Here is a 21,144-nt window from a genome sequence, read left to right on the forward strand (position 1 = left end):
GTTTGTGGTGGAGAGAGAAACATGTATAAAGGCCCACGGTGAGAAAGATACAGTGGGTTTGAAGAACCAAGAAGATTGGTATAGCTGGGGTACAGTGAGCAATGCTGGAGCTTGGAGTGGGGAGACAGGGTGTGGAGGGAAGAAATCAAACTGGAGAGGTAATGGGAGCCAGATCACATGGGGTAAAAGGACAACCAGCTGCTTGCAAGTATGGATTGGTGGGGCCAAGGCAAAAGGCACAGCAAGTCACAAATTTCTAACAGTAAGCCAGGCCAAGAAAGACAGGAGACATCATTGATTTGGATGAAGAAAAGTGGGCAGACTTGGGTCACTTTCATCATTCTCATTCTTAGTTTGGTCCTTATTTTGTCCTTACGTTTGTCTTTATGGAAAAATTTTGGATCTTTTTGTATAAAAAGCTTGTCAGAGGATATTCGGTGTCAAAGGTTTTCCAGCCTTTATTCTAGCCAAGATTTTCCTTCTTCAATTTCAACATCTCTAAGTTTCTAGACCTTTTAGGAAGGGAAAAGAAGACACCAGACCCTGACTCTGCATCTCCAGGATTCTGCTCCGTGAGCTCTCTTCCTCTTACTCCAACCATGAAATTGTTTTTTTTCCTTGGTGATGAAACAGATGCCTGCCTGTTTCTCCTCATATTACTCATTTATTTACTAAGAAAGATAAAGAATAATACTTTCCACTCTCTATCATTCTGGCCAGTCTATGAGTTCTTCCACATTTTTTCTTCTGAGAGTAATCACTTTAATTATTTTGTAATTTCCAGAGAGCTCAGAAGCAAAGAATTGTAATTTGAAAAAATGACACCAAGTTCTAGCTCTTATGCTAAAAGCCGGGAGGAAATGATTTACTATGACAAAAGACTAAAAACGGCACAAACTTCTAACAAATGGTGATGGTGATTGTATAAATTACAGTATATTTACTCAAAAACATATTATGAAGTTACATTTCAGTGATGATATTTAAAACTACTTGCAATAGGAAAAAACATTTATGACATAAGATTGAGTGAAAGCAGGTGGTTGAAATTGTATTTGCAGGCTTAGAATTTGCAGCAACAAGCATCCTTCTGAACAATGGTTTAATGAGCACTTGGGGGGAAACGCATTTGGTGGATCAGAGTGGTAGATCTGGGGTTTATCTTTTTCTTTAGAAAATATTTTTACAATTCTGATACAATGACTAAAAACCAAGGCACCAAAGAATATGCTCAACAAATTCCAGAAGCTAGTATTTCAAGTACAAAATTATGTTGGCAATTAAACTGGTTTCATCATTATTTAACAGTGAAATAATTATTTCTTTTATAAAAAATAAAAACTGTACATGGCCCTACTCTCTTCCCCTAAGATTCTGAATCTTAGAAGTGTAGTTCAATGAAAAATAAAATCCCTGTGCCTCATATCTGACCTCAGTGAATGACTATCAACTCAAAGAGGGATAAGCCAGACTCAGCTAATTGAACTGTGCAGTTTCCTATCATCTATCATTCAGACCTTACCTGGCATGATGGCAGCATGTGAGCTAGGACAATCCCAACATGGCCCTGAAAAAGGCAAGAAAAGGAACAAGTTAACTGTGGTCCCTCAGGCTTTTGTTTATTCTGAGACAACAATCTTGTCATATAAAAACATGTCCTTGAGTGTAAGGTAGTAAAGTCACTTCGCCTTGGAAAGGCTAAAGAGAATAAAGAAGAGATACGATACCCCACCACTACAGAAATCCACAATTCTGTCGCCAGGTTTGGCCTGATTGGTCACCATATAAACAAGGTTGTTCAACTGTTGCTGCTTCCTCAAGGCTCGATCACTGGACATTTTACCTGGGAAAGAGATGAAGACAGTGAGACATTAGGTATTGCAGGGACTGGGAAGGCACCAGTGCACTAGGCTAGCAGCATATACGAAGAGTGGTACAGACATAAGCGAATACCATTCCATGTGACCCACTAAGAGTGGATTAGAGAACCGGAACCCAGAGGTGAAATCTCTTTTTGCTTAACTTTACTTTTATCCTTACCTAACTATTCTTTTGGAGGAGGAAATGGCAACCCACTCCAGTATTCTTGCCTGGAGAATTCCATGAACAGAGAAGTCTGGTTGGGCTGCAGTCTGTGGGGTCCCAATGGGTCGGACACGACTGAGTGACTAACACAACTATTCTTTTAATTGTCATCGACAGAAAAATCTATGAAAAAATGTCTTTGAAAGAGAGGAAACAGTAAGTGTAAAATAACTTCAGAGTCATAAATAAAGTGTTTAATAAATGTTCAGTTCATTCGCTCAGTTGTGTCAGACTCTTTGCGACCCCATGAATCGCAGTATGCCAGGCCTCCCTGTCCATTACCAGCTCCCGGAGTTCACTCAAACTCATGCACATCAAGTCAGTGATGCCATCCAGCCATCTCATCCTCTGTCGTCCCCTCTCCTCCTGCCCCCAATACCTCATAGCATCAGGGTCTTTTCCAGTGAGTCAACTCTTTGCATGAGATGGCCAAAGTATTGGAGTTTCAGCCTCAGCATCAGTCCTTCCAATGAACACCCACGATAGGATGGACTGGTTGGATCTCCTTGCAGTCCAAGGGACTCTCAAGAGTCTTCTCTAACATCACAGTTCAAAAGCATCAATTCTTCAGCACTCAGCTTTCTTCACAGTCCAACCCTCACATCCATACATGACCACTGGAAAAACCATAGCCTTGACTAGACGGACCTTTGTTGGCAAAGTAATGTCTCTGCTTTGAATATGCTACTAGGTGGGTCATAACTTTTCTTCCAAGGAGTAAGCGTCTTTTAATGTCATGGCTGCAGTCACCATCTGCAGTGATTTTGGAGCCCCCAAAATAAAGTCTGACCCTGTTTCCACTGTTCCCCCATCTATTTCCCATGAAGTGATGGAACCAGATGCCATGATCTTAGTTTTCTGAAAGTTGAGCTTTAAGCCAACTTTTTCACTCTCCTCTTTCACTTTCATCAAGAGGCTTTTTAGTTCCTCTTTACTTTCTGCCATAAGGGTGGTGTCTGTTACTGGAAGAATAAAAATTAACAGTAATAGTCTCTTCCATCTATCCCTCTCAGAGACATAGTATAAAGATTATCTAATTTCAGCACATTGCTTAAATCTCCTTGGAGAAAAGAGCCCTATAATAATAAAAACATTTTTATTCTCTAATTGGCACATCTGTGAACTCTTAATTCTTCCAGTTAAGACACTTGGAACACAGGTGTCACACTGTCTAAAATATATCAATTGTTATTGCATTTAGAAATAAATTAGATTTTCTTATTTCTGCTTTGAAGCTTCCTTTCCTCATGAGTCAGACACAGAAATTTAATGTAATTAGAGATAGAAGATAGGGCATTTCCAAGCACGAAACGCCTTGGGCCTCGCTATATGAAAACATCTTAACTTTCCTTTCAAAAGCCACCAGTCAAGTCCACTAAAATATCTTCAGAAGAATGAATAGAAGTATTTGCTTTAACGTATTTGAAATGCACTGTTCATCAAAGCAAGATTTAAAAATATAAGGGTAGCTTTCAGTGATGTGTGTGTGTGCTAGTTGCTCAGTCTTGTCCGACTCTTTGTGACCCCACAAACTGTAGCCTGCTAGACTTCTCTGTTCGTGGGAGTCTCCAGGCAAGAATACTGGAGAGGATTGCCATTCCCCTCTCTGGAGGATCTTCCCAACCCAGGGATCGAATCCTGGTCTCCTGCATCACAGGCAGATTCTTTACCGTTTGAGCTAGAGGGAAGTTCAGTGGTAAATACAAAAGGAGAAATGCAGATAATCTTTTGGGTGTGATCAAAAATTATTTACAGATAACAAGTTTCCCCATTCCATTTTCACAGAAAAATAGTATGCTTTTTTCTTTTGTATTTTCCTTCTTTTTTCCACTACTAAAATTAAAACACTGGGAAACTTTTAGGAAAAAACAGAAAATATGAACTTAAAAAGATCTATATGAGATAAAAAAGTCATTTTTCTATGTACTTTTCTATTTTTAATATATGTACTTCCAACCATACCCGTAAGTTCATAATTTTCTAGAGAGCATAGAAAACATTATAAATCTGTGTCTATGAATTTGTTTCTACACTGTAAGTTTTAATGGCTGTGAAAATTTTATTAACTACCTATACCCAATTTATTTAACCAATTTCCTACTGTAACAACGTGGCCATTATCATACACCTGACTCATTGTGTGCATTCTTAATTATTTAGCATGGCCTAATGTAAATTTCAAACATAAAATGCATTGAAATCAATAGTTTGGTGACTTCATTTGTGAAGATCGTTTCATGTACTTATTTTCATTTTTATCTAATAATATAACAGCAAACTATTTAAACAGTTAGTGAAAGCCCCTGTGATTTTGTGGACAATCACTCCTAAGAGGTTTTATTACGACAATTTTTAAACACAAGGCAAAGTTGAAAGAATCAACATTCAGTGAATGACTCTGCACCCTCTACCTAGATTCTACCATTAACAGCATACTAGAGTTGGTTCATCACACTTTTATCTATCCATCCCTCTATGCATCCAGTTATAAATCCACCTGCTGCTGCTGCTAAGTCGCTTCAGTCATGTCCACCTATTTGTCTATTTTTATTATGGCACTGTAGTTTTTATTTGGAGGAAGAAGAATAAGAACAAGGAAGGGGAAGAAGCATCAGTAATCAGAAGGCAAAAAGGAAAAGTACTTGTGAGGCCCTGGGGAGAGTGAGAGTCACAAATGCTGCTGTTAAATGGAGCCATCAAGCGGCAAAGAAACTAGCACTGGCATTTGAGTCTTTGGTATGTTTGCGGATTTCTTAACAGGTCTTAGCCAAAGGATTTTTCAAAAAAGAAAGTAAAAAGGACTTATCTTTTGCTAAGAATGAGATAAGAAATAAACCTTACTTAACGTAATATCTAACAGTAAGTTCTGTGCTGTACTTCTATCAGATATTTAGAATGGCCTAACTTTCTCAGGTCTGCTTCAAAAGCAAATGTTGATGAAGATCTGTTTTACTTGCTAAACCTGCCTCTTTGCATATGAAGAACCTGTGCTTAATTGAAGGCAAAAAGGTACCTTTCAGGGTTCTGTTTAAATACAGAGACTATTAAGTTGCCCATAATATTCACAGGTTGAACTAAAAATACAGTAGCATGAGGCCTAGGTGCTTTATGGTAAAACTGCCTCTAATAAAGCATTCCTCCTCACCATTCTAGTTTTATAAATATTATGAAGCTCCTGGAAACATGAATAGGATCTCAAATATGTTAAACCAGGTAAGAAAGTGGCATTTTGATTATGCTTTGTCAGATGACAATACATTAGTAAATCTGGTGTTTTAAGGGCTATCATAACTCTAATAAAGAAACTAAATCAGAAAAAAAAGAAAGACGTATTTTGAGATAAGGTATTCATTTAAAAACCAAATTATACTTTTTATTTAAGCCCAATATTCTTGTGCCTGAGACCATTTACATGTATAAAAGTATTTTTTTAACTTGACTAAAAATGATGGTTCTTTAGGTGTCATCATGAAAAATCAAAACCCAAGAATCAAGTGTTTTAATATAAATGATCCTATTTATCCTGCAATGTAAATTCTTCTACAGTAGAGTCTGTTGTCTAATTCAAGTTAGGAGGAACCTGATTATTTAGACAACTTCATTGTTTGCATTACGCAAAAAGAAAGTACAGGGTAAAGGAGCCAATTTTTAAACTAAGGAAGCACCATAATAGGACACTGGCATTTTTGGTTAGTTCAAAGCATCAAATAAAGCAGGACCGAAAAAAAAAAAGCCATGGATGGAAAATGTGCACGTGTGCAGTCAGGATACCTACTCAGTCTAGTATTAATAAATAGTGCTCAAGATCAGGCAGCTTTTTTAAAATAAATTTTTTATTGCAAGATGTTTGCTTTACAATATTGTGCTGGTTTCTGCCATTCACACCAACATAGGCAGCTCTTAATTTATTCCTTCTTGGTCTGAAGCAACAGAGTACCTTTAATGTTATAAATTACTGGTAAAAAGGAAAATGGATGGGTGCTTGGATACATTTTAGCCTTAAAAAGATTCAATTGCTGTTCTGTTTTCTAAGTATTTCTTTGAGATGTAGCACCCCACCCTCATTCTGTGAATTTTTTTAAAAAATCATTAAATATGGAGATAAAGGAGATGGCTAAAACTAATGGTGCAGGGATTTTTAAAAAATACACTTTTGTTTGGAAAGTTATCAAATCAAGAGGGCAAGAGTAAATTTCCCCAGCAGAGACACCTGTAATAGAGAGGTTGCAGAGAAGGTACGAGACAGCTGAATACACAGGGTGCACCAGTAGGGCCTTTGGCGGGTGAGAAGGGACGTAATAACCACACATGTTCATGTTTTCAAGAAGCCTAACAACATTAAGACAAACACGTTCCAAAGGGTAGTGGCCAGCGATGCCCAAATTCCACCTTCAGGGTAGCCGTGGTTTTCATGCTTGGAACAGTCACTAGGCTCCAAGTATATGCCCAGGAGTTGTCTGCAGGCTGAGGACACAACGCAAAGTAAGACAGAGTCCTGTGCTTCAGGAGTTAAGAGGGTGCCTAAGAAGATGGTATGCAGCTATGAGTATTCATTATGTGCAAAGCATGTGCACTGCAGATACAGAACTACCTGTTTGAGACATCAACTGGGGATTTTACTGAGGTGTGGGTTATTTCAGCTGAGTCTCTGAGGAGGAACAGAAACTTGCCAGGTAGAATGGGTGGGGAAAGCATGCTAAAAATGGTACGGCAGGGACTTCCCTGGTGGTTCAGTGATAAAGAATCTGACTGCCAATGCAGGTGACACAGGTTCGATCCCTGGTCCAGGAAGATCCCACACGCCACTGAGCAACTACACCCGTGGGCCACAAGTACTGAGCCCATGTGCCCTAGAGCCTGTGCTCTGCAACAAGAGAAGCCACTGCAATGAGAAGGTCACACACAGCAATGAAGAGTAGCTCTGACTTGCGCAACTAGAGAAAGTCTGTGCAAAGCAACAATGACCTGGCACAACCAAAACAATAATAAAATGAAATTATTATTTTTTTAAAAAGTGTGATATGGCATACTTAGGGGAGAAACTGCAATTAGCTCACTTGTGCTCGAAAATGAGGATCCATGGGAAAGTGGTAGAGCATAGGATAGATCTGAGAATTTGGCAGGGCCAGATGGGAAAGGGCACTGCTTGTTATCTTGTCTCTTTGTGCTGCAGAGAAAACAGTCTTACTTTATACTTAACATGTATGCTTAGAACTCCTTAGAGATAAGCTCTCTTTGAATAGACAGCTTTGTTATTTTTACATTATTCCATATTAAGATGTTCTTTTATACTGCTATCCTGAAACATTTTAAATTCTGGATAGAGTATATCTACAAATCAGATAGAATTATTGATAAGTTTATGTGGAGCATTCAACCTCAACTGATACTGTCATTAAATGATGTAATTAAGAAAATGAAATTAAATAAATTGAACTCACTGAATCATTTCGAGCTCTGCTGTTCTAGACCAACAATGCTTTTGGATCCTTACTGGATTCTTCTTTTCACTCTCCTTCCCAGGCTTCTCTCCCCATGGCGGTCCCTGAAATGCTGTGCACACCAGGTTCTCTCTGCCATAGCTCATCACTGAGGGTGATTTTCTGGAGTATATTACTAAAAAGTCCCTTCCAAAACTACCCATGAAAATACTTGTCCTTACTTAAAATACTTTTAAAGGCTCCCCTCTGCCTTATGAAAAAAGTCCTAACTTCTTAGAAAGAAAGCAAGGCCTTTAATGATCTGGGCCCTGTTAATTTGCCGGCCTTCCTTTCAGCTACTTTCATACTATACCCTCTATGTTCCAGCCTCTCTGAACAACGGCTATAGTTCCTTGAAAATATCACTGCTGGTGAGTCAGCTGCTTTATAAATTTTTTACTCTTTGCTTGAAACCTTTTCCTCACTCCTGGCTACACTGAATTCCTATTGTAATAAGGTTTTTTTTTTTTAGACAAAAACAAAAAAGTTACTTTTTAAAACTCTTTGTCACTATCCAAAAGGCTTTTATACTATAAAGGCTGTTTTCTATGTTGTAAAGGCTGTGGTTATTAACTACTGAAAAAAGTTTTCTTATTTTAAAATGATTCAGTTCAGTCACTCAGTCGTGTCCAACTCTGCGACCCCATGAATCGCAGCACGCCAGGCCTCCCTGTCCATCACCAACTCCCGGAGTTCACTCAGACTCATGTCCATCGAGTCAGTGATGCCATCCAGCCATCTCATCCTCGGTTGTCCCCTTCTCCTTCTGCCCCCAATCCCTCCCAGCATCAGAGTCTTTTTCAATGAGTAGGCTCTTCGCATGAGGTGGCCAAAGTACTGGAGTTTCAGTTTTAGCATCATTTCTTCCAAAGAAATCCCAGGGCTGATCTCATTCAGAATGGACTGGTTGGATCTCCTTGCAGTCCAAGGGACTCTCAAGAGTCTTCTCCAACACCACAGTTCAAAAGCATCAATTCTTCGGCACTCAGCTTTCTTCACAGTCCAACTCTAACATCCATACCTGACCACAGGAAAAACCATAGCCTTGACTAGACGGACCTTAGTCGGCAAAGTAGTGTCTCTGCTTTTCCATATACTATCTAGGTTGGTCATAACTTTTCTTCCAAGGAGTAAGCGTCTTTTAATTTCATGGCTGCAGTCACCATATGCAGTGATTTTGGAGCCCCCAAAAAGAAAGTCTGACACTGTTTCCACTGTTTTCCCATCTATTTCCCATGAAGTGATGGGACCGGATGCTATGATCTTCATTTTCTGAATGTTGGGCTTTAGGCCAACTTTTTCACTCTCCACTTTCACTTTCATCAAGAGGCTTTTTAGTTCGTCTTCACTTTCTGCCATAAGGCTGGTATCATCTGCATATCTGAGGTTATTGATATTTCTTCTGGCAATCTTGATTCCAGCTTGTGTTTCTTCCAGTCCAGTGTTTCTCATGATGTACTCTGCACAGAAGTTAAATAAGCAGGGCGACAATATACAGCCTGGACGTACTCCTTTTCCTATTTGGAAGCAGTCTGTTGGTCCATGTCCAGTTCTAACTGCTGCTTCCTGACCTGCATACAGATTTCTCAAGAGGCAGGTTAGGTGGTCTGGTATTCCCGTCTCTTTCAGAATTTTCCACAGTTTATTGTGATCCACACAGTCAAAGGCTTTGGCATAGTCAATAAAGCAGAAATAGATGTTTTTCTGGAACTCTCTTGCTTTTTCCACGATCCAGCGGATGTTGGCAATTTGATCTCTGGTTCCTCTGCCTTTTCTAAAACCAGCTTGAACATCAGGGAGTTCACCGTTCATGTATTGCTGAAGACTGGCTTGGAGAATTTTGAGCATTAATTTACTAGCATGTGAGATGAGTGCCAATTGTGCGGTAGTTTGAGCATTCTTTAGCATTGCCTTTCTTTGGGATTGGAATGAAAACTGACCTTTTCCAGTCCTGTGGCCATTGCTGAGTTTTCCAAATTTGCTGGCATATTGAGTGCAGCACTTTCACAGCATCATCTTTCAGGATTTGAAATAGCTCAACTGGAATTCCATCAACTCCACTAGCTTTGTTCATAGCGATGCTTTCCAAGGCCCACATGAATTCACATTCCAGGATGTCTGGCTCTAGATTAGTGATCACACCATCATGGTTATCTGGGTCGTTAAGATCTTTTTTGTACAATTCTTCTGTGTATTCTTGCCACCTCTTCTTAATATCTTCTGCTTCTGTTAGGTACAGACCATTTCTGTCCTTTATTGAGCCCATCTTTGCATGAAATCTTCCCTTGGTATCTCTAATATTCTTGAAGAGATCTCTGGTCTTTCCCATTCTCTTCTTTTCCTCTATTTCTTTGCATTGATTGCTGAAGAAGGCTTTCTTATCTCTTCTTGCTATTCTTTGGAACTCTGCATTCAGATGCTTATATCTTTCCTTTTCTCCTTTGCTTTTCACTTCTCTTCTTTTCACAGCTATTTGTAAGGCCTCCCCAGACAGCCATTTTGCTTTTTTGCATTTCTTTCCCATGGGGATGGTCTTGATCCCTGTCTCCTGTACAATGTCACGAACCTCATTCCATAGTTCATCAGGTACTCTATCTACCAGATCTAGGCCCTTAAATCTATTTCTCACTTCCACTGTATAATCGTAAGGGATTTGATTTAGGTCATACCTGAATGGTCTAGCAGTTTTCCCTACTTTCTTCAATTTAAGTCTGAATTTGGTAATAAGGAGTTCTAAGGCATTATTCATTATACCAACTACCCCCAAAAGGACTGTTAGCTAAAATTGCTTCTGTTTACATGAAATAGATACAGATGACTTTTTTCTGGAATTACATAAATTTGGGCCCAATTAAATGGAAAGACTATTAGGAGACTGACAGGCACATAACACATGCTCAATAAAAGTTTAATGAATGAATTTTCTCTATAATTATGACTTAAACAGCATTTTAAGGTACTTCAAAAGTACCTTAACTTTTGAAGGTACTAAGGATGAAAACAAATTCAATCATATTTGAAAGTATACTGTACTGAAATAGAAAAAGGAGTCACCTATGAAACAGTGTTTTAGGTGGGGATGGAAAAGTTTCTGAAAACCTTTAAGAGGAAGTAAGAAAGCTGCCATTTAAAGGTATACCAAAAACTAGAAAAGCATAAATACAATTCTTAAAGAAATGCCTGAGAAGATGCATGAAACTAAGCAGCAATATAAAGTTTATACTTTAGATTAGGGCAAACTTGTTTAAATTTTGGAAATGACTTGTTGGAAATACTGAAAATTAGAATTGTCTAAATTTGCAATTTTTAAAGCCAGTTGCAGCAGCAGCAGGTTTCACTAATCCTCTTGGCCATACTAACCTCAGAGTGGCAGCATTCTTCTAACAATAGATACTAATCATCTATTACCTTTGCCCTCTGTCTCCCACCTCCAGTCCATCCACCCATCTCACAGTGCAGTCGATGAAATCAACAATAGTGTATCAGTGCAACAGCATTTTCACTCTGATAGTTTTGTTACAGATATTATTAGAGCAATAATTATTAGCTAGAAATTCAAAATGCTAAAAGAAGCCAATTTACTCTTCTCTAAATTGAGGAATATTGACCTCATAGACCATCTTTCTCAATCAATCATTTAACCAACAAATCAACCAACTAAACTGACCTACATAGACTTGTTCTAGACAATGTTAGGGACACAAAGGTGCCTATCACTTGATTTCTATCCTTAATGAACTTACACCTTATTTAAAATAGTAGAAAAACCATTACACTTGGCCTTGTGAAGTCTCTCAGTCGTGTCTGACTCTTTGGGACCCCATGGACGGTAGCCTATCAGGCTCCTCTGTCCATGGGATTTTCCAGGCAAGAGTGCTGGAGTGGACTGCCATTCCTTCTCCAGGGGATCTTCCTGACCCAGGAATCGAACCCAGGTCTCCTGCATTGCAGGCAGACGCTTTACCGTCTGAGCCACCAGGGAAGACTTTGGCCTTAGGAGATGAATATTATTAACCACATTGTACAATAATTTTATGACATCTTAACAGCCCTAACTTAAAAAATTCATAGTTCTTTCATTAAAGCTTCTAAGATGATTGATAACAGTTTCTGTTTATATGATGCTTTGCAGGTTATTAAGCACTTGAACATTTGATATAGCATCTAACTTCAAGACTGTCAGGTTCTCAGGTGGATAACCTGTTCCTTTTTTCACACTGAAAAGACTGCTCAGAGTTAGCACTTGCTTAAAGACACACAGCTGATAGGCAGAGAAGGTGGGTTTTTAACCAAGGGTTTCTAACTTTCAATTCAGTTCAGTTCAGTCGCTCAGTCGTGTCCGACTCTTTGCGACCCCATGAATCGCAGCACGCCAGGCCTCCCTGTCCATCACCAACTCCCGGAGTTCACTCAAACTCACATCCATCGAGTCGGTAATGCCATCCAGCCATCTCATCCTCGGTCGTCCCCTTCTCCTCCTGCCCCCAATCCCTCCCAGCAGCAGAGTCTTTTCCAATGAGTCAACTCTTCTCATGAGGTGGCCATAGTATTGGAGTTTCAGCTTTAGCATCATTCCCTCCAAAGAAATCCCAGGGCTGATCTCCTTTAGAATGGACTGGTTGGATCTCCTTGCAGTCCAAGGGACTCTCAAGAGTCTTCTCCAACACCACAGTTCAAAACCATCAATTCTTTGGCACTCAGCTTTCTTCACAGTCCAACTCTCACATCCATACATGACCACAGGAAAAACCATAGTCTTGACTAGACAGAACTTTGTTGGCAAAGTAATGTCTCTGCTTCTGAATATGCGATCTAGGTTGGTCATAACTTTTCTTCCAAGGAGTAAGCGTCTTTTAATTTCATGGCTGCAATCACCATCTGCAGTGATTTTGGAGCCCCTAAAAAGAAAGTCTGACACTGTTTCCACATCTATTTCCCATGAAGTGATGGGACCAGATGCCATGATCTTAGTTTTCTGAATGTTGGGCTTTAAGTCAACTTTTTTACTCTCCTCTTTCACTTTCATCAAGAGGCTTTTTAGTTCCTCTTCACTTTCTGCCATAAGGGTGGTGTCATCTGCATATCTGAGGTTATTGATATTTCTCCCGGCAATCTTGATTCCAGCATGTGCTTCTTCCAACCCAGCGTTTCTCATGATGTACTCTGCATAGAAGTTAAATAAGCAGGGTGACAATATAGTCTGGACGTACTCCTTTTCTTATTTGGAACCAGTCTGTTGTACCATGTTCAGTTCTAACTGTTGCTTCCTGACCTGTATATAGGTTTCTCAAGAGGCAGGTCAGGTGGTCTGGTATTCCCATCTCTTTCAGAATTTTCCACAGTTTATTGTGATCCACACAGTCAAAGGCTTTGGAATAGTCAATAAAGCAGAAATAGATGTTTTTCTGGAACTCTCTTGCTTTTTCCATGATTCTAACTTTAGGTTTTCCTGTGGTCATGTATGGATGTGAGAGTTGGACTGTGAAGAAGGCTGAGCGCTGAAGAATTGATGCTTTTGAACTGTGGTGTTGGAGAAGACTCTTGAGAGTCCCTTGGACTGCAAGGAGATCCAACCAGTCCATTCTGAATGAGATCAGCCCTGGGATTTCTTTGCAAGGAATGATGCTAAAGCTGAAGCTCCAGTACTTTGGCCACCTCATGCGAAGAGTTGACTCATTGGAAAAGACTCTGATGCTGGGAGGGATTGGGGGCAGAAGGAGAAGGGGACGGCCGAGGATGAGATGGCTGGATGGCATCACGGACTCAATGGACGTGAATCTGAATGAACTCCGGGAGATGGTGATGGACAGGGAGGCCTGGCGTGCTGCGTTTCATGGGGTCACAAAGAGTCGGACACTACTGAGAGACTGAACTGAACTGAACTGACTGAACTTTAGGTTCAGCCTTCTTTCCAATAGGGTTCCGTTTCTTACACAGATGACTTTGCGATTTCAGAATCTCAGGCCTGGTTCCTTTTCTTACATGTTCAAGGAAACAAGGTTATTTTCTAGCAGAGAAATAAGGGAAGCCTCTAACAATCATATCTTAGGGAAAAAAGTTAATTCTTCAGAATCAGTCATAAAATGTATTTTATTTTAGTTTTCCTCTAAGTAAAATTTCCTAAAAGCAGGCTTACCAGTAAAAAGGATCAATTTAAGTTCTGAACTTCAATATTGTGGAATATATCACTAAGGTATTATCTGAACATCTCATAAGTCACTCTGTTTAATGAGTTGACCTTTGGTTGTCACCCTTTCCAGAAAAAGACCATTTCCTCACCTTGTACTGTAGCAACCTTTTAAATTTTATAGAAAAGTGACATGGGGAGGCTGAGCAATCAATTTGTTGCAAAATCAGATTATCCAGGAGAAAAAAAAGAAAATAGATTGGGATGATCTTTCATGTTATAGTACTATAGATGCTGACAAATATAGCATGCACCTTCACCCTTCTATATCTAATTCCAAAACATCTTTTTAAAAAAATAAGTACTAAAAGTATTCAAGCAAGATGCAGAATTGAGGGATGAAAATCGAAGAAAGTATAGCCACATTGTTTGCCAAATCAAAACTTCGGTTTTGTTTATAAAAGAGCTTAGATACATTGAATAGTGGAAATTTTTTTAAAAACTTCTTATTGCTGCTATTTTCTTCTCTAAGATGAATAAAACTTTTGACTTCAGAATACCACAGTTAATTGAACACATATATTTTCATTTCATTCAAATGTTATTTACACACACAAAATAAACATTTCTCTGCCCTGGAATTTAGTTAAAAAAAAATTCACAATATCTTCCAAGTTGCCCACAAGACCAAATTGAAATGCTTTAAAACAACAAAAGTTAACTCTAGAATAGAGGTATTTATTTCTTTTCCAGGGTATTAAATTAACAAAAGTAAGGGCTTTTAATACTTCCATTAACTTTTGAGATCATTCAAGTAATCCTCAGTTTGACTTTTCATTTGATGTGTTTCACTATATTTAGGTTAAATGATACACTAGTAACCTGAATAGTGACTGTTAACTTTCCTGAAGTTAACACTTTCCTATTTTTTTAAAATAGCTTCTCATGTGCTTAGTATTCTAACTTCTACTATGATATGACCCATAGGTTTTCTTGTTTGATTTTTTTCAAATATTTCATTTTGATTAAAAAAATGAAAATGGTGTATATCTAAGGTTGCATGGTCCCAAATTCTTTTATAATATTACTACTATATTAATATACAGTATTTCCCTCAAGAGGTGGCATCTATGCCGGCTCCCTTGAATTGAGCTCTGTGCAGATTTGACTGGCGTAACCGAGAAGAAACACTGTGCACGCTTCTGGTGGCTTCCACGTCCTATCTTTTGAGACACTTGCTCTCGGAACACAGAACCATGCTTTAGGAAGCCAAATCTCCCCCCAGCTGATGATATGAACAAACAAGTTCTCCTGCCATGTCCTACCTGAGTTGCGTGTATGTGTTCACTTGCTCAATTGTGTCCGACTCTTGGTGGCTCCACTGAAGCCCACCAGACTCCTCTGCTCATAGAATTTTCCAAGCAAGAATACTGGAGTAGGGTGCCATTTCCTACTCCAGGGGATCTTCCTGACCCAGGGATCAAACCTGCGTCTCCTCCGTTTTCAGGCAGATTCTTTACCGCTAGCATCAACTGAGATGACCTTCTGAGTTGAGGATTTGTGAATAAAATAGATAAGTGTTGTTTTTAATTCACTAAGCTTGTTAGTACATTTATGCAGCTATAGATCATCTGAATGACATCCTAACATTGGGCTTGTGAGGATTATCATAATTGAACAGGATTTATTAAGGCATCTACCTATATATGAACTGTGGAGCTGGAGAAGATTCTTGAGAGTCCCTTGGACTCCAAGGAGACCAAACCAGTCAATCCTAAAGAAAATCAATCTTGAATATTCATTGGAGAGACTGATGCTAGGCTGAAGCTCCAATACTTTGGCCACCTTATTCAAAGAGCTGATTCATTGGCAAAGACCCTGATGCTGGGAAAGATTGAAGGCAGGAGGAGAAGGGGACAACAGAGGACAAGATGGTTGGATGGCGCCACTGACTCAATGGACATGAGTTTGAGCCAGTTCCAGGAGATGGTGAAGGACAGGAAAGCCTGGCATGCTGCAGTCCATGGGGTTGGGAAGAGTCAGAAATGACTGAGTGACTGATTACCAACAACCTATATAAGAAATGGTGCTGGATACTATGACAACAACCGAAATAGAGGATTGTTATTATACCTAAGAATTAATAGTCCAAGGCAATGGTATTCATTACAAGTTAGACACAGACTCCTCTATAAACCTCAAAGTCAGTCTGAATTCCAGTCCTGCTATTTCTTTAATCTTTCTGATAGTCCTAAACCCTATGAGCCTAAATGTAAAGAATTTTGGGATCTAAACAGCAAGGGACTGTGGAAAGAAAAAGATAATGGTAAGGAACCCACAAGAGAAGACTCTGCACATGGACATCACCAGATAGTCAACACCGAAATCAGACTGATTATATTCTTTGCAGCCAAAGATGGAGAAGCTCTATACAGTCAACAAAAACAAGACCAGGAGCTAACTGTGGCTCAGATCATGAACTCCTTATTACCAAATTCAGACTTACTTAAATTGAAGAAAGTAGGGAAAACTGCTAGACCATTCAGGTATGACCTAAATCAAATCCCTTACGATTATACAGTGGAAGTGAGAAATAGATTTAAGGGCCTAGATCTGGTAGATAGAGTACCTGATGAACTATGGAATGAGGTTCGTGACATTGTACAGGAGACAGGGGTCAAGATCATCCCCATGGAAAAGAAATGCAAAAATGCAAAATGGCTGTCTGGGGAGGCCTTACAAATAGCTGTGATAACAAGAGAGGTGAAAAGCAAAGGAGAAAAGGAAAGATATAAGCATCTGAATGCAGAGTTCCAAAGAATAGCAAGAAGAGATAAGAAAGCCTTCTTCAGCAATCAATGCAAAGAAATAGAGGAAAAGAAGAGAATGGGAAAGACCAGAGATCTCTTCAAGAGTATCAGAGATACCAAGGGAACATTCATGCAAAGATGGGCTCAATAAAGGACAGAAATGGTCTGTACCTAACAGAAGCAGAAGATATTAAGAAGAAGTGGCAAGAATACACTGAAGAACTGTACAAAAAAGATCTTCACGACCAAGATAATCACGATGGTGTGATCACTAATCTAGACCCAGACATCCTGGAATGTGAAGTCAAGTGGGCCTTAGAAAGCATCACTACGAACAAAACTAGTGGAGGGGATGGGATTCCAGTTGAGCTGTTTCAAATCCTGAAAGATGATGCTGTGAAAGTGCTGCACTCAATAGGCCAGCAAATTTGGAAAACTCAGCAGTGGCCACAGGACTGGAAAAGGTCAGTTTTCTTCCAATCCCAAAGAAAGGCAATGCCAAAGAATGCTCAAACTACCGCACAATTGCACTCATCTCACATGCTAGTAAATTAATGCTCAAAATTCACCAAGCCAGGCTTCAGCAATACGTGAACCGTGAACTTCCAGATGTTCAAGCTGGTTTTAAAAAAGGCAGAAGAACCTGAGATCAAATTGCCAACATGTGCTGGATCATGGAAAAGCAAGAGAGTTCCAGAAAAACATCTATTTCTGCTTTACTGACTATGCCAAAGCCTTTGACTTTGTGGATCACAATAAACTGTGGACAATTCTGAAAGAGATGGGAATACCAGACCACCTGGCCTGCCTCTTGAGAAATCTGTATGCAGGTCAGGAAGCAATAGTTAGAACTGGACATGGAACAACAGACTGGTTCCAAATAGGAAAAGGAGTACGTCAAGGCTGTATATTGTCACCCTGCTTATTTAACTTATATGCAGAGTACATCATGAGAAACGCTGGACTGGAAGAAACACAAGCTGGAATCAAGATTGCCGGGAGAAATATCAATAACCTCAGATATGCAGATGATACCAGCCTTATGGCAGAAAGTGAAGAAGAACTAAAGAGCCTCTTGATGAAAGTGAAAGTGGAGAGTGAACAAGTTGGCTTAAAGCTCAACATTCAGAAAACGAAGATCATGGCATCCAATCCCATCACTTCATGGGAAATAGATGGGGAAACAGTGGAAACAGTGTCAGACTTTCTTTTGGGGGGCTCCAAAATCACTGCAGATGGTGATAGCAGCCATGAAATTAAAAGACGCTTACTCCTTGGAAGAATAGTTATGACCAACCTAGATAGCATATTCAAAAGCAGAGACATTATTTTGCCAACTAAGGTCCATCTAGTCAAGGCTATGGTTTTTCCTGTGGTCATGTATGGATGTGTGAGTTGGACTGTGAAGAAGGCAGAGCGCCGAAGAATTGCTGCTTTTGAACTGTGGTGTTGGAGAAGACTCCTGAGAGTCCCTTGGACTGCAAGGAGATCCAACCAGTCCATTCTGAATGAGATCAGCCCTGGGATTTCTTTGCAAGGAATGATGCTAAAGCTGAAGCTCCAGTACTTTGGCCACCTCATGCGAAGAGTTGACTCATTGGAAAAGACTCTGATGCTGGGAGGGATTGGGGGCAGAAGGAGAAGGGGACGACCGAGGATGAGATGGCTGGATGGCATCACGGACTCGATGGATGCTAGTCTGAGTGAACTCCGGGAGATGGTGATGGACAGGGAGGCCTGGCGTACTGCGATTCATGGGGTCGCAAAGAGTCAGACACGACTGAGCGACTGAACTGAACTGAAGGAATCCAGGTATAGGTATGGGTAGAGATGGGGACAGTGATCCAAATACATATTCAAGAGATACCAAATGTGGTATTCATATTCACACAGGTCTACCGAGAGTGGTCAGTAGCAGACCAACAGGGGTCTCCAGACAGCAGCATTTAGGGAAAAGTAGGTTTATCAGTGGGCACTGTGGATGGCAGAACTTATACTAAATCACAAGAGATGAAATATCAAAAAGAATAAGGCTGCACTGAAACTGTACCATTTGGGAGGTTGGAGTTTACTGATATATGGATACACTAGTTCAGGGCTTGGGTAGAGCAGGCGAAGGCGGCTGATGCTGCTTAGTCGCTTCAGCCGTGTCCGACACTGTGTGACCCAATAGACGGCAGCCCACCAGGCTCCCCCGTCCTTGGGATTCTCTAGGCAAGAACACTGAAGTGGGTTGCCATTTCCTTCTCCAATGCATGAAAGTGAAAAGTGAAAGCAAAGCCGCTCAGTCATGTCTGACTCGCAGTGAAGGCAGGTACTGACATTTTTTCCTAAACTGGAATTTCATTATCTTCCTCCTTCTCTGGTTCTTTCATTATAACCTCTGCAGAGTAGTTATTAATTTAGAAAAAATTTTAAGCACTCATTATATGTCAAGTCCTGATCAAGGAGCTAGAACTCAATGGAAAACAAGGGAGATTCCGATATTTCAAGGAAGAGAGTTTGACAACAAGCAGTTAAATCAAGTGATAAATGATATGAAAGAAATGAAAATAGAATGATATGGTTGAAACTGACTTGGTGAAATTTTCGATTAGGTGGCTAAGAAAAGTCCTATTGAGCAACCAACAAAACTGAGATCTGAATGACAAGGATCCAGCCATGTGAAACAAGAGGGAAAAACACTTCATAGAGAAAAAACTACTGATGTGGTCATCAGGGAAAGAATGTTTGAGGAAGATAATTATAATTATACAAATATATATTTCTTCATCACTAATATATATATAAAGTCACTGAATAGATATTCTTATTTGTTGGTATTAGCACAACTGAATGATTATTATGTGCTAAACATGTTTTATTTATTGTTTCAATCCTTTGTCATGAGGTTGGTACTGTTACTTCATTGTGAGATAAATAAATCTTAAAAAAAAAAAGTAACTTGCCTCGGTCACATAGTTATACCACGGTAGAGCCAGGGTTGAATTCTGCCAGTCTCACTGCAGGGCCTAGGCTCCTATCCACTACCCCAGGAATGACAAATCTTTATAAGTTTTTTTGAACAGGACACAAATATATACAGGGTTATCTATTTGTTAAACACTGTTTTGTTAAAGTTACTGTCTTTTTTAGAAAAAACAAATAGAACTTTTTTTTTCTATTTTAGTATACACTGCTACTTCCTTTGTGCGGTATAAATACATATTTCACCTGTATTTCAACACAACATTTCTATTCATCATTATTGAATATCAGTCTTCTGTATTTTGGGAATATGCTTCATTACAATCTCAAAGTCAGCGTGAACATGAATGTGAATGTGAATGTGAAGTCGCTCAGTTGTGTCCGACTGTTTGTGACCCCATGGACTGTAGCCTACCAGGCTTCTCTGTCCATGGGATTTTCCAGGCAAGAGTACTAGAGTGGAAGGCATGCTAAAGTCAACTTTTAAGATAAGCGTCATGCAATGAGAGTGCTGGAGTTGAATCATATGTACATAAATGTCTTTAAAATAATAAAATAACTTATTCAAAACTTGACTGGGTGGTTACTGTATATTCAGGGAAAGTGTTTCTTTGGTCATAACCAAAGTTTGATAAATAAAATTTGTAGGTTTTCATTCAAATCCCAAAGAAAGGCAATACCAAAGAATGTTCAAACTACTGCACAATTGCACTCATCTCACATGTTAGCAAAGTAATCCTCAAAATTCTCCAAGCGAAGCTTCAATGGTACGTGAACCAAGAACTTCCAGATGTACAAGCTGGATTTAGAAAAGGCAGAGGAACCAGAGATCAAATTGCCAACATCTGTTGGATCATGGAAAAATCAAAAGAGTTCCAGAAAAAAATCTCTTTCTACTTTATTAACCATGCCAAATCCTTTGACTGTGTAGATCACAACAAACTGTGGAAAACTCTTCAAGAGATGGGAATACCAGACCACCTGACCTGCCTTCTGAGAAACCTGTATGCAGGTCAAGAAGCAACAGTTAAAACTGGACATGGATCAAGAGAAGTGTCATGCAATGAGAGTGCTGGAGTTGAATCATATGTACATAAATGTCTTCCTGGTTCCAAATAGGAAAAGGAGTATGTCAAAGCTGTATGCTGTCACCCTGTTTATTTAACTTTTATGCAGAATACATCATGCGAAATGCTGGGCTGGATGAAGCACAAGCTAGAACTAAAATTGCTGGGAGAAATATCAATAACCTCAGATATGCTGACGACACCATCCTTATGGCAGAAAGCAAAGAGGAGCTAAAGAGCCTCTTGCTGAAGATGAAAGAGGAGAGTGAAAAAGTTGGCTTAAAACTCAACATTCAGAAAACTAAGGTCATGGTATCTGGTCCCATCACTTCATGGCAAATAGATGGGCAAACAATGGAAACAGTAACAGACTTTTATTTTCTTGGGCTCCAAAATCACTGCAGATGGTGACTTCAGCCATGAAATTAAAAGATGCTTGCTCCTTGGAAGAAAAGCTATGACCATCTTAGACAGCATATTAAAAAGCAGAGACATGGCTTTGCTGACAAAGGTCCATCCAGTCAAAGCTATGGTTTTTCCAGTAGTCATGTATGGATGTGAGAGTTGGACCATAAAGAAAGCTGAGCGCTGAAGAATTGATGCTTTTG

The 21,144-nt window shown here is 39.5% G+C and overlaps 1 protein-coding gene across 1 annotated transcript in view; it reads right to left on the bottom strand.

Moving 5' to 3' along the window:
* The window catches only part of GSTCD (glutathione S-transferase C-terminal domain containing), a 142,679-nt gene that overhangs the window by 31,322 nt on the left and 90,213 nt on the right, over positions 1-21,144 (bottom strand). The window contains exons 6-7 of the mRNA XM_040237527.1: positions 1,728-1,843; positions 1,523-1,567 (exon numbers count right to left, since the gene is read on the bottom strand). Coding sequence (XP_040093461.1) covers positions 1,523-1,567; positions 1,728-1,843 — 161 coding nt within the window. The remainder of the gene's footprint in view (positions 1-1,522; positions 1,568-1,727; positions 1,844-21,144) is intronic.

Source organism: Oryx dammah, unplaced genomic scaffold, assembly GCF_014754425.2.
Source record: "Oryx dammah isolate SB20612 unplaced genomic scaffold, SCBI_Odam_1.1 HiC_scaffold_3, whole genome shotgun sequence".
Lineage (NCBI taxonomy): Eukaryota > Metazoa > Chordata > Mammalia > Artiodactyla > Bovidae > Oryx > Oryx dammah.